This window comes from Peromyscus maniculatus, chromosome 6, assembly GCF_049852395.1.
Source record: "Peromyscus maniculatus bairdii isolate BWxNUB_F1_BW_parent chromosome 6, HU_Pman_BW_mat_3.1, whole genome shotgun sequence".
Classification (NCBI taxonomy): Eukaryota; Metazoa; Chordata; class Mammalia; order Rodentia; family Cricetidae; genus Peromyscus; species Peromyscus maniculatus.
Window position 1 is genome coordinate 87,207,346 of NC_134857.1, and position 18,374 is coordinate 87,225,719.

At 37.4% G+C, this 18,374-nt stretch overlaps 1 protein-coding gene across 1 annotated transcript in view; it reads right to left on the reverse strand.

Annotated features, from left to right (window-relative positions):
* Window positions 1-1,050: 1,050 nt before the first annotated feature.
* Window positions 1,051-18,374, reverse strand: part of Cd53 (CD53 molecule) — a 32,759-nt gene continuing 15,435 nt past the window's right edge. Inside the window, exons 2-8 of the mRNA XM_006979517.4 lie at window positions 14,348-14,426; window positions 12,424-12,612; window positions 9,489-9,563; window positions 8,889-8,984; window positions 4,597-4,677; window positions 4,284-4,367; window positions 1,051-3,438 (exon numbers count right to left, since the gene is read on the reverse strand). Of these exons, the coding sequence (XP_006979579.1) occupies window positions 3,367-3,438; window positions 4,284-4,367; window positions 4,597-4,677; window positions 8,889-8,984; window positions 9,489-9,563; window positions 12,424-12,612; window positions 14,348-14,410 (660 nt within the window). The 5' untranslated portion in view covers window positions 14,411-14,426 and the 3' untranslated portion in view covers window positions 1,051-3,366. The remainder of the gene's footprint in view (window positions 3,439-4,283; window positions 4,368-4,596; window positions 4,678-8,888; window positions 8,985-9,488; window positions 9,564-12,423; window positions 12,613-14,347; window positions 14,427-18,374) is intronic.

Below are 18,374 nucleotides of genomic sequence, written 5' to 3' on the forward strand. Positions count from 1 at the left end.
GCAGGAGAATCACTGCTGAATTGTAATTCAGGCCATCCTGAACGACATACTGAGTTTAAGGCCAGCCTGCACTATGAACTAAATTCAAGGCCAGTCTAGGCTACACAGTAAGAATGTATCTCAAGAAAAGGTGATTAAGAGCTAGCAATATAAGACTTACATTTGTGATAGTAGCTGTGAACTTTTTATGAGTATGTAACATAAGCACATAAAAGAGACATTGTCTCAAAATTTAAATGGAACTACATCTGTATTCTGCTGTGTCGTGCTCCTTAAAAGTGATCCAAAGCACACACTTTTAATCCCAGCAATCAGGAGGCAGAGGGAGGCAGATCTATGTGAGTTCAGAGCCAGCCTGGTCTGCAGAGCTAGTTCCAGAACAACCAGGGCTATGCAAAGTAACCCTGTCTCAAAAAACAAACAAACAAAAACAAAAAAGGAAGGAAGGGAGGGGAAGGGGGCGGAGGGAGGGAGGAAGGAAGGAAGGAAAAAAGAAAAGAAAAGAAAAGAAAAGAAAAGAAAAGAAAAGAAAAGAGAAAAGAAAAGAAGAAAAGGAAAGAAAAGAAAAGAAAAGAAAAGAAAAGAAAAGAAAAGAAAAGAAAAGAAAAGAAAAGAAAAGAAAAGAAAGAAAAGAAAAAGAAAAGTGACCCAAAAATTCAGCTCCAAATGCTGAGACAGTAGCACAGTGTCAGAACATTGAGTGAGCATGCAGGAGGCCCTGGATTCAGTTCCTGGCAGCAAATCCAAAGTTCAGCTCTCACACAAATGAGAGATTAGGATGATAGCCCATACTTGGAAAGACTTAGTAATTCTAAACCTTGAGAGATTAGGGAAATGTTTACAGGAAGGAAAGATTAGCCAAACAAAGGGAACTGTTAGAATATTTAACAGATATAGAAAATGTCTAATACAACTTATTAAACATCACTGTAACAAAATCACAAAATACAAGAGTGAAAATGTCAGGAGATAAGGTTAAGAGGTTAAGAATGGACATTTTCTGTAGGATGTGGCAGATTAAGTATCTGAATTTTATTTTCAAAACAGCAGTTCAATGAAGAGTTTCATTTATTAAAAATATATATGATTACATTTATGCTTTACACATATAATTTGATCTTCTGTGTGGGAAATAGTTCAGATGGGGCCATTGCTGGCTACAAAGACTGCAGACAACATACTATTGAAAGAGTGTGGCAAGGACTTAGATGAGGAGATAGATGAATTTGTAACACTTGATAGGTGACTTCTTAGAATTTCACAACAGTTGGGAGTGAAGATCAAAATAGACCTAAGAACAAAGCTCAGGTACCAGGTAGGAAAACTTAACAGGTGATGTCACTAAGTGTTAGTTTGAACAAAGAAGTGTCTCTTATCTTTTTTATATGCCTCATAAAATGCCAATAGACGTTTTCCCTATAGAAGCCCACTAAGGTAACCAGTTTTCCTTAAGGGGAGATAGAAGATCCTACAGAAAATATATAGAACAGAAACCAATTACTTTCTTTTCTTTCCTCTGTGTTCTGTAAGTAGACATTATATATTTTCTAATTTTCTACTTTATAGAATATAGTTATCATATAGACAAGTATACTGTCTTCTTGACACAACAAATGTGAGAAAATGTTTAGCAATCAAGCAATGATCTCAACTTCCTAGTAGTCATACCCTTGTGTAATCTCAAGTGGGAATCGAACTTTTGAACCAGTTCTAAGAATAACTGATGGCAGCACTTTTAGGTTAGGTTATAAAAGGTCTGTGGCTTCTATTCTGGTTGCTGTATCTCATTCTATGTCTTAGCTGTTTCATTGTGCAGGAAACTACTTATGTAAAAGTATGTGGGGCCATACTATAAGGCTTATTGTGAGAACATGCAGTGGATTCCTTTCCCACAGAGACTATAGATGACTGAAGACATGGCTGACCACTTAGTCATGATTGTGCAAAACAACAGCAACCTAATATCATTTGTTGCAGCTGCTTCCACATTCTTGATTACCTAAATCCATGAGATAATAAATGTTTTCCTGAGTAAGTACAGTGGCACATATCTGTAATTCTAATATTCAGAAGGTAGAAACAGAATGATCATGAGTTTGGTGCCAATTTGGGCTACATAGCACGTTCCAAGACAGCCTGGGCTGCATAGCAAAACCCTGTCTTTAAATCAATCAATAAACAAAACAAATGTGTATAGGTTCTTTAGCACTATATTTTGGACTAACTTGTTACACAAAAATAGATACTAATACATTTGGCTTGCTAGCAGAAATATCAGACTGAGTCAAATGTTTGATGAATAGTGATGATAAACTATTTTGTTTATTAAATTGTTAAAATAGTACCTAAACAGAACCTTATTTGGTATAGAAATAACAACATAAACATGAATACAATTATCAGCTAACACAGTGGAGATATTAGTACTTCTGGATTGGTCTATGACTATATAATTCAAAGGCTTTAAGACTGACTTAAGAAGGATAATAATCATTAGATAGTCTTTTATGGATGGATGGATAGATGGATGGATGGATGGATGGATGTAACAGAAATCAGTAAGATATTTTAACAAAGAAATTGAAATATTTCCCTTTGAAGAGAGATCCACAGAACATTCCTATTACCAAGGCCTATGTTCAAAAGGAAACAGGGTATATTACTTGTCCAGTGCATCTGACTCCAAAATTCCCTTTAGCTTGTTTCTTATGTAGAGTGAAAGTAGCATGATTTAGAGGCTAGAGACTGATTTGACAGTTGTTAAGAGTCTAACATTTAAACTTGGACCTATCTTTTGTAGAACTCAGGGCTAAATTCAGGGACTCACATATACTAAATTCAGGGGTTCACACAATACTCAGAGCTATACCCATGCCTGCAGCTATCATTGGATCTCAAGACAGCAGGGCTACAGATTCTCAGTGGTGGGCACCCCTTTAATCCCAGCACTGGGGAGGCAGAGCCAGGCGGATCTCTGTGAGTTCGAGGCCAGTCTGGGCTACCAAGTGAGTTCCAGGAAAGGCACAATGCTACACAGAGAAACCCTGTCTCGAAAAACCAAAAAAAAAAAAAAAAAACCCACATATTCTTGGCCTCTAATGTCCAAAAAATTCACCCAGGTATGTTTCACCATCTTTAAGGGATATGGCTACTGCCATCAGTTGGTGAATGATTGTCTTCTCCTTGAGATGGAGAGTTCATGACAAATATTCTCTTCCTTGGATTTAGAAGACAGGGACCCAATCAAGAAAGAGATAAGAGAAAACCAAAATGCCAGCCAGGCAGGTGATTGTTTGGGGTCTCGTACTATAGGTGTTTTGGATTTCCAGAGAGAAATAAGTCTTTTAAGCTCAGGGCAGTTGCAAGTCACAGTCCTAAGGCCTGACTGGTTTTGTCAATCTGGCAGTTCAGTGTCAGTGCAAAGGCCATCCCCAGCACCTGAGAAAAGAATTGAGAAAATGTGAGGTCTTCGTAAGAGAAAACATTTCTCCTACAGATCCCGAGATTGGTAACACAGAAAAGCAAGATTTCCATCACACTGTGACCACTCTCCAGCTTTACTCCCCTCTAAGGAATTTCTCTCTTTAAGATTAAGAATGGCATTGGAGAGAAAATGAGGACAATTATAGTATGATGGAAAAGTAGAAGGTCTTGGAGACATTTTTATCTTCTTAGGAAGGCATAGAAGCTTAGCTGTATAGTCAAGTTGTCTTTATTAAACCGTATAAGAACAATAAGTCAGCTCTGCCTTCGGGTTCATTTGCTTCCAAGCAGAGAAAAGGTTATTTAACTCTTTGTTCTTGACTAAGTCTTAAATAATGTATAACATGCCCAATACTTGGGTAGAAAATAGTGTTATGAATATCACACAACAAACAGCACAATTTTTTCCTTTCACTTGTCAAACCAAGTACAAGTACAAAGGGAAAATAATTATAATTTCAATCATTACTTCCTTCTTAACATAAAAGGTCAATTTTTCAAGTGAGCTGTTTTATCATAATCTTTTCCAGACCAGCTAAGTGAGTGACTAATGTGACATTCTGCTTAGCACTCTTAATTTGACTTTGACTCATTCATATATATCAGGGATACATGTATTTGATGTTTTCTTATAACAAATTTTCTGCATGTTTTAAGTTGAATTGATAATATAATCATTTGTTCCTTGGCTAGAGGAAGTCATGACATTTACTGCCTCATTCTACTTTCCCAGCACTGTTCTAAGACTGCATGTCTTAATTCCTTTAATCCTTACAGGGGTTCTGGGGTTAATCTCTTACCTGTATCACACATACACAGATGGTAATGATTCCAATATACAAGAAATTGGAGTGAAACCACGATTTTGCTTTATTATAGCAACCCTAGGGGAAAAATTACAGGCATAAATGATATCATTCAACATGTCAACCTTATCAGAGAGATTATCTGGAGTGGTAACTTGTCTTTATTTACAGAGACTGTAAATATTATAATACAGAGACTGATTTCAGATGTTACATTTTTACTTTCCTTGAATGTTTAAAGAGACAAGCATAATGTAGAGAACATTTAGTCAGAATCAAATAACAGGAACATTGCCAACAAAATTACCTGAACATCTGCACCTGGTGGGCAGGAAGATGGTGGACCACTAGTCCAATCACTTGAACCGTTTACACCACAACACTGCAACTAAAAGACAAGTCCCCAAATATTATAATATAAAATCAACAGGAAAACAAAACAAACAAGCAAAACACCCACCAAAATTTATACAAAAGGTATGCCTGTCATTCAAATCTGACTCTAGAGAAGAAAATTCAGAATTGGTCTACTGCTAGACTCTTTGGAACTAAATGTTCACAAGACTATTATACCATTTTATTCACAGAAGACCTCTATGAAATACAAAGGGCATGTATGGTTTGTATTTTTACCTATCAAGTACTTTTTGCCTTATAGCACAGTACTGAGGCTAACCACATTGATTCTTGAGATTATTGAAATCATGACATTTAGATACCTGCTTTAATGAGAAAACAGGAATGGTGGTTTTTACATATAGGAGAAACTAATGATCCAGCTATACCACTCTTGGACATACAACCAAAGGACTCTATCCTAGTAAAGACAGCTGCTCATCCATTTTTATTGCTATTCTACTCACAGTAGCCAGAAAATGGAAACAGTTTAAATGTCCATCAACTGATGAATGGATGAATGAATATTAAAAATGTCATACATGTATACAATGAAATTTTATCTAGTTCTTAAGAAAAATTAAGTTAAGAAAATTTCAAGTAAATGGATGGAGATGGAAACAATCATCTTGCGTAAGATAACCTAGACTCAGAAAACAAATATCATGTTTTCTCTATCATGCTAATTTTGAATATTTAGATTATTTGTTTAAATTGGAGTATAAATAGAAACTAGTGAAGGGGAAGGGGAATGCTCTCAATAAAGGAGATAGAATTCTATCATATAAAGGAGAAAAATTGAAGAAGAATAGTTACATGAGTTGGAGGATAGCAGGGCAGAATAAAGGATAGAATTCTAGGAAGGGCAACTAACACTAAAGAGCTTTGGAAAAAAGCCATATGGAAAAATATATGTATATATTTATAGAACCTTCTATCATAGTATGTTTCAATATATATGTATGTTATATATATATATTAACAAATTTAAATGAGGTTACCCTATAACTGAACAATAATGTCCCTACTAGACCTCAGACTAACAAATTTACCTTTGTTGGAGTTGTTGGCCATTGAGATCCTATAGACCTATAAATATTACAAGCTATTGCCAATACCTCTGGTTACCTTCCAGAACTTGGTCATAAGACCCTATTGCTGAAACCACCACATACATAGTCATGGAACATGAAGAGATCAAGCTGGATTGATTTGGAAACTTGATACCTACTGGCTAGATTTCATAGTGTTGGTAGGTTCTGTGTAAGCTACAAGAGGAGAAAAGTAGTCACAAATCTTACAGAGTTGTGAACCTAAGAGCTATAGTAATGATCAGCCTAGCAAGATATTACTGCTGGAGCTATCATGAAACAGATGTTGTGGATAAAAAACCAATAACTTCCTGCTTGGACTTAAAGCACCTTACATAATGGGACAAATACCTGGAACCAGTTGGAGGACAAACAATTTCTGATTACATAGGTTATAGGCCCTTGGGGAGAACCTACTAGTATTATTTTGCTAAATGGACATAATATCAAATCAATTTATAATGACTTTTTACTATATGCATAGATGAGTGCATCACTTAAGCATCATCAGGGAAGCTTCTTTCTTTAGGAGATGGTGATTAACACAGAGACCCACAACTGGTCAATGTGTAGAGAATAAGAGACTATGGGTTACTCAGCCTTAAAGTGGCATACCATCTCTTCCCAAGGTCAAGGAGTCTATGTGAAGAGTGGGCAGAAAGGTGTAAGAGCTAGAGGTGGTGGCTGACTATAAGGAAACAGCATTCCCTGGACACAACAGGGCAGTTTCACATAGGAACTCAAAGTGATTATGGCAGCATTCACAAAAACAGAACAAGAACAAAGGGTAGAATGGTCAGGAAGTCCCATACTAGCTCAAGAGTTACTGACAATTGATTATTGCTGAAAGGAGATCCACTTTTTAAGGGTATAACCACTGGCAGGTGACCTACACTCCTATGGGATGACCTCACCCAAAAGTATATAGGTATCACTAACTGAGCTCAGTGGGTTAATAAATAAAATAAGGAAACAAAGTGAGTAGGGAAGTGGGGGCAGTTCTGGAAGAGTTTAGGGGTTAATATGATCAGAATATATTGTATGAAATTCTCAATAAAAAAGTATTATTTTAAAAGAAGAGAGAGAAGGAGAGAGTGAGACTTCATCAAACTTCTAGATTCACAGTATCTCTAGGAAACAGATTTCCTGCCATCAAAATACTCTGGGAATAAACCAGTCAGATACAGAAAATGGGGAAATCTATAGGACAAATAACCTAATTTTGTTCACATACATGTAATATAAAGAAGTAGGATGCTGTGATAGAGTAAAGGAAATCTGGAAACATTTCATCCAAATGTAACATTTGGATCTTCTTGGGTCTCAATTTGTTCAAATCAGTTGAATTTTTTTTTGAGAAAATTAGAATAATTGGAATATAGACTGTTAGTGATATTTGAAGAATTATTTATTAATTTGAATGAGGGGGGCGTGTCTGTATGTTTTACTACACGCACGCAGGAACATGTGGAAGCAGGAAAGGGTTTCAGATCCTTTGAAATTGGAGTTCCAGGATTTATGAGCCACCAGGTAGGTGCTATAACAAAACCCAGATCCCACTGGGAAGTGGTGGCGCGCACCTTTAATCCCAGCACTCGGGAGGCAGAGCCAGGCAGATCTCTGTGAGTTCCAGGCCAGCCTGGTCTACAGAGTGAGATCTAGGACAGGCACCAAAACTACACGGAGAAACCCTGTCTTGAAAAAACAAAAACAAAACAAAACCCAGATCCCCCAGCAAATCAATAAGTGCTCTTAACCACTGAACCAAACTCTTTAGTGATATTTAATGGGTGAGATGATATAAGGTTCAGCATTTTATTTCCTTTAGAATATTCCAGCCAATTGTTTATGGGATTGAATGAGGTGTCAGTGGCAAAATGTATATGAAGCTGGTGACATGTGTCAAGAGATTTATTTTGTTTTGTTTTTCCTTTGTTATGTGTCTGGACATGAAAAGGGACTTCTGAATTGAAACAAATGAGGAATGTGAAATCTAAAGAGGTTGTGATTTCTCCAAGTCCTCCCATTCTTGTTTTTATGTAGTTATTTCCTATGTTACTTTTGTCTATTCCATATTAATCCGCCATGCGTGATGATGGTACTCTTTGGACATGTCATGACTGTGCAAGGCTGTCTAGTCCATATTTGTCTCCTAACACTCTAAGGAAAGAGTGCAAAATTGACACATGTCTGTGCAAAGGAAGAAGCATGAGCAATGTGACACTAGAGGAATAGGTAAAAAATATAGTAATTTTGGTGACTCAGGAATTTAAAAGGTTTCTTGTGGTGATATTATGTTCCCCCAAATTTTGTGCACCATAATAAACTTATCTGGGGTTAGAGAACAGAACAGCCACTAGATATAGAAGCCAGAAAATGGTGCCACACATGCCTTTAATTCTATCACTTGGGAGGCAGAGATCCATCCGGATTTCTGTGAGTTTAAAGCTACACTGGAAACAGCCAGGCATGGTGACTCACCCCATTAATCCCAAGAAGTGAGACTTTAATCCCAGGGAGTGAAGGCAGAAAGCAGAAAGGTATTTAAGGCGTAAGGACCAGGAACTAGGGCTGGTTAAGCTTTTAGGCTTTGAGCAGCACAGTTCATCTGAGATCCATTTAGATGAGGACTCAGATGCTTCCAGTCTGAGGAAACAGGATCAGCTGAGAAGGTGGCCAGGTGAGGTTAGCTGTGGCCTGTTCTTTCTCTCTGATCTTCCAGTGTTCACCCCAATACCTAGGTCCGGGTTTGATTTTATTAGTAAGACTCTTTAAGATTCATGCTACAGTTTCTTTTATTCTACTGCTATTTTAATAACATTTTGCAAAATATATAAACTAATCCAATATGTTTTGGGTTTTCTTTTCATCCTGTTAGGGCTAAGGCAATGACCTTATGTGAGTTGGTAAAGAATGAAATAGAATGTAGAAAAATTTGTACCAGTTGAATTAATCCCTATACTCCACTGCCTGTGAGAGGACAGATGCTCCTTTGGACTTGAGAACTAAAGATCTTTGAGCCTGAAACCTTTAGGAAAGAGACACTTGTTTCTAGAGACTAATGCTGGGAATTCAGTCTGACACACCTGAGCAGGATTCTTTATATACTTACATGTGACTGGATGAAGTCCCATGCCGCCATGGTGTTGTTGTCTGAGTGATAATGTTGAATGCTGTCATTCAGGCCCTCAGCCACATACGTGTTCAGCTGGGGTAAATCATAGTCCACCATGGAAGACATAGTTAAAACAAGATGGATTCAAGAAATAAGAGATTTCTAGTGGAGCAAATATATCCCCCCACCCAAGGAGTCAGAACTAGGGAAGTGAGATGAGGGAGGTTATGTGGGAAGACAAGCTGAAGGTTTATACAGTTTTGAAGGAAGATATCCATGACATTTATACTTCCAAAACTATAGTTACAAAGGAAGGTACAACCAAAGCCAAGGTCAAACATTACTGAGAAGACTGCCAGCTCCATAGAGAGAGGTAGGCAGGAAAAAGACAAGCTTGCTTCATTTTCTCTCCAGTTATCTTTCAAGGTATCATTCAAATACAACCTTAATGACATTTTTTCTCTTCTCAACTGCAGTTAATCTCTCATCCTCCTACTTCATTTGTATGACTTACTACTAAGTTTGCTTTACTAACTTCTCTGCAGTGTATTCCCCATCTCAGCAATAAGAGAGCAAGCCATGTTCTTCATAACTTACCTTTTGTTCATACACAAAGAGCAGGATGGCTAAGGTCACCTCAGCAAGGAGAATAATCATCAGCAGAACAAAGAACTGTGACAAACCAGAGACATTATCAGAACATTGATTCTACTTTCTGATTTACCTCTCTCTACCTCAAGAGCAAACAGGTCTACACACATGTGCATATACATGCACACATACACACACACACACACACACACACACACACACACACACACACACACACACACACAATCATGCATGGAAACTGTTCCTGCCTCCTTGGGGCTTCCTAAGCCCTCTCCTGTTTTGTGGATAGTATGTGTTCCTTTCCTGCAGCTGGACTCTAGAAGGCATATTAACTACCCTCTAACTTTGTTCTAACATTGTTGAATTGGTGTTTTAGCATAAGCCTAGTGAAACAGCTGCTCAAAAAGCCAGACAATCCAAGCACAAGCTTGGGTCCTGGTCCCATACATCAGATCAAGTCTAACTCAAGAAAGAGGTGGATGATGGTGAAGCTGGAGAGGGAGCCTAATCATAGTTATAAGTCAGTTTTATCTCCAAATTTAGAATTTTAATCCCTGCATGACATTTATACAAAAAAAACTTCCACAATTTCATTTGTTCTTCACCTTAAAAAAAAAACCTTAAACACCAATTTTGACTGCTTACATCACTAGTCCTGTCTCTGATATTTCCTATCATTTTCTATCTGTCTGAAAACTGCCTGATAACACTTATTTTTAAATTATTATTATTATTATTATTATTATTATTGATCTTAGCTCTAGTTTAAATGTTGATCTGCAATAGAATGTTGATCACATGACTTAAGGGATTACTAAGATGGTAACACATAAGAATGGAAGCATTGTTTTATGATCTTTTTTTTGAGACAGGGTTTCTCTGTATAGTTTTGGTGCCTGTCCTGGATCTTGCTCTGTAGCCCAGGCTGGCCTCGAACTAATAGAGATCCGCCTGGCTCTGCCTCCTGAGTGCTGGGATTAAAGGCGTGGGGCACCACCACCTGGCTTACGGATGGAAGCATTGTTATAGCAATCTCTGTCCTTACTATACTAGGAAAATTGTATCTCTTCTACTCCAATTTTATTAGGCAAAGTCTAAGCCTGACAGTACTCCTCAGGCTGGTTATTTGACAGGGAACTGCTGAAAATCTCTTCCATTTCTAGTAGTCAAGGAATTCAGCCAAGGTCCTTACCTGAATTGTGTCACTCCTACTATGAAGGCTGCTTTGTGCATGAATTAAAGAAGAATTCTACATCATTAGGGAGGGTTGCCATGTTCAGAAGAACCTACTAATTATTTTTTCATCAATTAATTACTATGTGTCAGATATTGAAGCATGTTCTTATATAAGGATTTAGACAGAAAGTTGATAACTAATTTCAAGCAGACATCGAGGAAAAGTATTATGCTGCAGGACATGACAGTGACAAGGGACGTTATTGACCGTTTAAAATGGACACTACAGATAACAGTCATGTCTTCTTCTACATATCCTTGGGGTCCCAGTGAGAAACAAACTAACATTGGTGTATAAAATCTTGGCTGATAAGTGATACTATGATGGTTAGCTTTAATTATCAACTTGACAACCTAGAATAAACTGGCAATTCCTCAATAAACTTGCAGCAGAATCTGAAAATGTAACAGCCATCCATGTGGTACTAGTGGTCATGGAGAGCAACTGAGTACTGGAACTCTTTGGCAGGGTCAGATCATCTGCAGAGAGGCCACTAGTGAATGTGATGGCTCAGTTATAATGGAGACCCCAGGACATTGAAAATGCTATGCCCATAGGACATTGACAAAGGAGACCGATGTGGAACTGGCCTACTCCCAACAAAGAATCTGTATGTGCTACAAGCAACATAATTGGAGGGGGTGGGCCTACCAAAGTTGTTTGGAGCCCAGAATACAAGACTCATCAGCTAGACATTGGAGCTACAAGATTTGGTCTATATACTGCTGATTTTTTTAAAATAATTTCTTTTGTTTTTTGAAGTTATAATTACATCATTTCCCCCTTTTATTTCCTTCCTCCAAACTTTCCCATATACTTCTTCTTGCTCTTTTTCAAATTCCTATCCTTTTTTCATTAATTATAGATATATTCCTAAATACAACCTGCTTCTGGTTTTTGTTGTTGTTGTTGTTTTGGCATGGTTGTTATTATGTCCTGTTTCTTCTATTTCAAAATAACAATCCTTACAGATGTAACTTCTTTTTATTTTACAGGTGCTCACAGTTAAAAGACCTTGGACTTTGAAGTCTTAGAAATTTTGTAAGGCTTTAGGGGATTTCTGGAATTGGACTGTGTTTTATATTCTGGTATTCACATGAGACATATGGTACAAAGGATAGAAAGTTATGGCTCAAAGTGATATACATATAATTGACAAGTAATGGACTGTGTTGGTTAGTTTTTATTGTAAACTTGACACAACCTAGAATCATCTGGGAAAAGAACTTTAATTGAGGTTATTATCTATGTCAGGTTGGCCTGTGGGGATGTCTGTCAGGGGTTGTGTTTGTCTTGGCTGTATGGGAGGGTCCAACTTACTGTGGGTGTACTATTCCATAGACTGTCATCTGGCTTATAAAAGAATGAAACAGTAAGCGGGTAAGAAAAAGTCTTGTGTTTATTCCCTCTCTGCTCTTTTTTTCCAAGACAGGGTTTCTTTGTGTAGCCCTGGCTGTCCTGGAACTTAATCTGTAAACCAGGCGGACCTCGAACTCAGAGATCCCTGTGCCTCTGCCTCTTGAGTGCTGGGACTAAAGGCAAGTGCCACCACCACCTTCCTGTCCCTCTCTGCTCTTTAATTGTATACGTCATCCAAAAGTAACCTAACATGAAATGTGTCACCCTAGACTTGAGATACCATCTCCCCCAGCTCAGACTATCCCAGCTGCTGCAAGGACTCACCGACATAAGCAGGCACTTGTTTTCCTTGATTGAGCCCATGCAGCCCAAGAAGGCAACTACCATGATAATGGAGCCCACGATGACGAGAACATTGCCCAGTGTCAGGAAGGGCAGGTTACGGAAGAGCACTCCATAGGTGTTTTGGACCAGGAGGTAGATACCAAAGCCCAAAATGCAACAGCCACAGACCTAAAAGGAAGAATTCCATAGCATTCTAAGGTGAACATAGTTCTTAAGTATCTCCTAATTTATATTCTCACATCCTGGAGATCAGAATCATGTTTTTGTTGACTCACTCGAGACTCACCTCTTTACTCAGTTTCCACACTATCACTTAGAAAGGAAATACCAGCTTCTGCATATGGAGTCACACTTATATCTCTTATTACACATATCCAGATACCAAGGAAATGTCATCCTTATGAAGGACCTAATACCTTCACTATATCTAAGTCTAACTTTATACTTCAGATGTTCTATCTCTTGTCTGCTCAGTTGTCCACTCATGGACTTTTCTTAGGAGAGTACGACCACATAGAGATAATGCTCTGTTTGAGGAAGTTTGTCTTGATAGGCAGACTACTAGAGAAGTCAAATTTATAGGAATATTCTCATAAACATATGAATACTGATTCATCTTATATATGAAATGCAGCTGCTGAATTTAATATAGTGAAAGCTCATTGGACATCTCTTTTTTCGTGTTAAATTACCAAACATGGACACATGTGTCTGCAACTTTATGTTTTTATTAATCCATATTATACAAAATAATTTATTGTTGTATTTCTACATATCAAGCATACAGTGTAGTTTGATAATATTCACTGCTCTATTAATATTTATTATATGTTTTTTCTTCTTCATTTTTTCCTTCCAGCTAGTCTCCTTTTAGTTAAATGCATTTCTTTTTTTTTTTCTTAGCTTCAGCATATGAAGGAGAAGATGCAATCCTTTTCTATGTGGTACTGACTTACTTCACTCAAAGTAACCTCAAATTCCATCTACTTCATCCTTCTCGGGGGTTAAGTCAAGCTCTATTGTGTAGATACACCACATATCCTTTATCCTCTGTTGATGGATGTCTAGTCTGCATCAACAATTTAGCTATTGTGAATGATCCTACGAAAAGCACAGATGTTCAAGTATCTTTGTAGAAAGGTGATTATGATTCTTTTAGAGACAAAATGAGGAGTAACATGACTAGATTATATGGAAGTCCAAAACTTGAAGAAAAAGAGAACAAAAAATCCAGTCAACAAATGAACAATGGAAATAAGCAGATGGGTTTTTTTTAAAAAAATGAAGTGCCAATAAATAAATATATTTAAAAGGTGTTCAATATCTTTAGCTATCAAATCTTATGTGGAGATTCCATTTCATCCCATCAGAATGGTTGTCATAAAGAAAACTATCAACAAAAAATGCTGACCAGGATGACAGAAAAAAAGAAGGCCTTTCACACTATTGGTGAGAGCACAAATTAGCCTAGATACTACAGAAATCATCACGGAGGTTCATTTTGAAAATTTAAAAAAAAATAGAACTTCCATATGATTTCTCTGTCTGTCAATATTCTTCCATGGGGTCAGGGATGAGGAGAGTGTAGATTTAACACCCAAATTGTAGTCCATTTTTCACTTATAAATGCCAGCAATTTGCAATGCTACCCGAGAGCCCCCCAAGAGAATTGGCACCTCCATTATTAAGTGCACTGATACCTTTTAATTTTGTAGGCTTATAGTATGACAAAATGGCAGGAAGTGAGGAAATTATTACCTCTTTGTACCTACATGAAATGTTCTGAACAGTACCAAAGTGTGCACAGTTCACATTCTATACTCTATTCTTTGGTTGAGAAGAAAGGACAGGTTAGCTGGGATGAAGGGGTGTTATTTGAGATATGTTCAAAGGAGATACTTACCCAAAAGAGCAAGTTAAAGATAAATAGGACATATTTCAGCAATTTCAGGCTGCTCATGCCCATGCTGGGATAGTATGACCTAAAAATCACAAGGAATAAGAAAGGAATTTTTAAAAGGATTTGGCAATATAAGGTAGCACAACAGACTCCAAAATGCAAGTGTTTAGGGTTCAAGGATTATCACCATTATCTTGTGTTTGAACTATTTATGTCTCTGGAAAATTTCCCCAAATATCTGCTTTCATACTTTGAAAATTGAAGCCCAGGTTGAAAAACCATCATCTTGAACACTGAATGTTACTCCAATTCAGTAAGCAATGTTTGGTGTTGCGTGACACCATGACCCAACAATAGAGCTCTTCTAACAAGAAGATGAGCCACAGTGACACAGACAAAGTCAGTGCTTTTGGTCCTGTGTGACGTTAGTGACTAATGTCTGGCTACTCAAGAAACAGCCTTTGAGATCAAGACTGGCTGATCAATGTGCAGGACAGAAAGCCAGTGACTTGATCAGCCAGTTTCTTAACTGTCTTAAGATTCATTACTAACCAAATTTGTTGTTGTTGTTTATTTTTGTGACCATGGTTTAATTACAACATCTCTTCCTTCCCTTTCATTCCTCCAAACCTTCCTATATACCCCTCCCCACTCTCCTTCAAATCTGTGGCTTCTTTTTTCAACAGTTGTTATTGAATGGTCTATAAACCTCTCCAGATAAAAGTGGAAAGTAATGCACATATTCCTCATTGGTCCTTTTATGCACAATTATCTATGATATTTCTCTTCTAGATATGGCCATGGCTAAGTATTAGACATCTTCCAATAGATGCTGATCTTTAGCAGAAATGAAACACACAAATATATAATGAGGAAGTTAAAAGAGACCAAAATATGAGCACAGTCTTTTAAGTGAGGCTATAATTTCTTTTTTAGCAAAGATACTGCTGTGTGAATTATATGATGTATTACATAGTATGTGCATCTATGTGTGGGTAAGCACCAGAAGGGTAAATAAGGTGTCCAGCTCTATCACTCTGATTCATTCACTTAGACAGGAAGATACACACAGAGAGCATGAAAAGGAAGAGAAACAGATGAGGGAAGGAGGGAGGGAGGGAGAGAGGGGGAAGGGAAAGAGAGAAACAGAGACAGAGAGACAGAGACAGAGAGAGAATTATGTCTAGACAATGCCTATCTAAATAAACTAGTGTAATCTCTCATTTCAAGACATGAATATGATGGCAAATGCCTATAATCCAAGTGCTGGGGAGGCTTAGGCTTAGGCTGCTAAGTTAAAACTGCAATGGCTGAGATACAAATATACTGGATGTATTCATGGCAGTTAGTAAATAAGGAAAAAAATTGGTGAACTTTAAGGTAGTAAGAAAAAATACCCAAAAAAGGACATACAAACAAATATTTAAATGAATAGAGCATCTCTAAATGAAATAATGTTGATATCATATTTGACATGTAATGGGAGTCCCCAAAGGAAGGGAGAAAAATACTTGAAGAATTAATACCTGTAAGAAATTCTGAACAAGATTATAATAATTTGGTCACACGACAAAGAGAATCAATGAAATCCAAAAATAAGAAATTTATACTTACAGTAAAACTATAATAAATTACCCAATCAATAATAAAAACAAAATCTTTAAATAGCCAAAGGAAACAAAACATGTTAGACACAAAATAGCTAATATAAAGATAAGAATGGAAAGATAAGAATGGACATATCAGAAAACAGTCAATCCAGGAGAGACTGAAATTACATGTTTAAAATAATAAAATACACCAAAAAATGACCTCTTGATTTTATAATCAATAAAAATATATTTGGAAAAACTAAGAAAAAATAAAGAATATAATATACATATGAGATTTGTTCATAATATTCATAAGATGGAACTATAAAATGTACAAAAACTAAGGGAATTTCTCTTCAACAGATCCACACTACAAGAAATATTCAGGGAAATTCTCCAGGCAAATTGTTAGAGCTTAGGCAAGACCAAGACTACTGCATAGATAAGTAGACCATGTTTTCTTGTTAGTTGTGATTTAGATCTTAAATGGCTGCTAAAAACCCACGTGTTAAATGAAAATTTGGTCCCAGCTGACAGTACTATCAAAAGGTGGTAGATTCTTGTGCTATCTAAAGGTGATAGGTTCTTTAGAGGTACAGCCTGTGATAGTACTATCAAAAGGTGGTAGATTCTTGTGCTATCTAAAGGTGATAGGTTCTTTAGAGGTGCAGCCTGTTTGAAAGATATAGGCCACTGGGAGCATACCACTGCAGGGTGTATCCTTCTATATCTCTCCTCTCTCCCTCTGTTGCTCCTCTTTCTCCATCTCCCTCTTTCTTTCTCAGCCATATGAGAAGAATACTTTTGCTCTGCTCTGTGCTCTTACCACAACGTTTGAGCCTTGGAACACACCCAAAATAGTGGGATCAGTGATCACACATTGCATCCTTTGAAACTATGATTAAAAGTGAATTTTTCCTCTTTTAAGTTGATTTCCTAAGGATTTTTTTTGTCACAATAATGAAAAGTTAATTTCACATTATTTAAATATATTAAATAAACACTGAACTGTGAACAACAGTATTTATGAGATTAAAAATAAATGTAAAAGGGAAGTTTGTAATAACAGTAACACTGAGTCTGGGAAGGAAAACAAATGAAAATTCTTGTATTGGAAGTATAGTATCATTAACTCACAGCAACTGTGGTTACACGCATTGGAGCCCTCCATAAAATGGCAGCATGAACTCAGGACAGTTCATAAGGCCCAGGAGCTACCAGCACTTGCTGAGTTCTGGGAAGTAGACTGGGAGAATCAAACGTTTTGTTTTGTTTTGTTTTCTGGTTTTTCTTTTTCTTTTTTCTTTCTTTTTTTTTTTTTTTTTTGGAAGTATGGCGACTGGCCAGTTGCCAATGATCTAATAGATGCCCCACACCAATGCAACCCATGGGCAGCATTGATTGAACTCAGGCTTATAAAAAAAAATAAGGACACAAAGTTGGGAGTGAAATGTTTTGGAGGGTTTGGCGGTAGTTAGAAGGACATTGGAGGTGGATATGGTCAAAATACATTATTTACATCCACAAAAATTGCCAGAGAATACATAGAAATAATATCTTAAATAAATAGTTATAAATTGACAGTTCATCTGGGAAGGAGGAAGGGAAGTAAATACAGAAGGAAAAGGTGGGATGAGGAACAGAGGTGGCACATGCTATAATCCCAACATTTGCTTGCAAACAACACATGAGGACAGAGGTGGAAAGATTGTCACATGTTCCAGGCCAACCCAGGGTTTATAGTTAGAGCTTAAAAAATACAAAAATATCTGGAGTAGGATAGCAGGTTTGGGGGCATATGCCAAGGAGTTGGATTTCATTCCTGCCCTATTTACAATAGCTAGATCTTCCTTCCCCTTCTCACCTGCCTCTTCCTACTTGCTGCTTTGTCTCAGATCCCAACCTAAAGAGTTACCCACTGCTGACCAAAGGTTGCTCCTCCCAGGACAGTAAGTAGGCCAAAGGCAAGCCCACACCTCTTCTACTGCTCCTGAGATTGAACATCCCAGTCTCATCCCAGCTCTACAGCTGGAATCCTGGTATGGTCTCCCTTTCATCTCTGGCCCCATCCCCAATAGATCACAATGACATTCTCCTCCAACCTTCATTCCCTCAACTCATCCCAGTGTCCCAGCCTCCAACACCAGAAGATATTTGCTGTGAATACACCGACTAAGCAGACCAGGAAATTAGGCAATGCATAGCCATTACACACTCTGGAAATGCAGAGAGGAAACAGAAGCTAACACCCACCCAACAATGGCAAATCTAGAAATCAGCACCTAGAATTATAATCGTTCCAAATTCAGATAATTGGATGCCAGCTTAAAAACACAATCGGCAACAGCCAGAGCAGTATGTCTCCACTAGAGTCCAGCTATATTAACACAGTGGGACCTAAATATGCCAACATAGCTGACACACAAGAAAAAGACCTT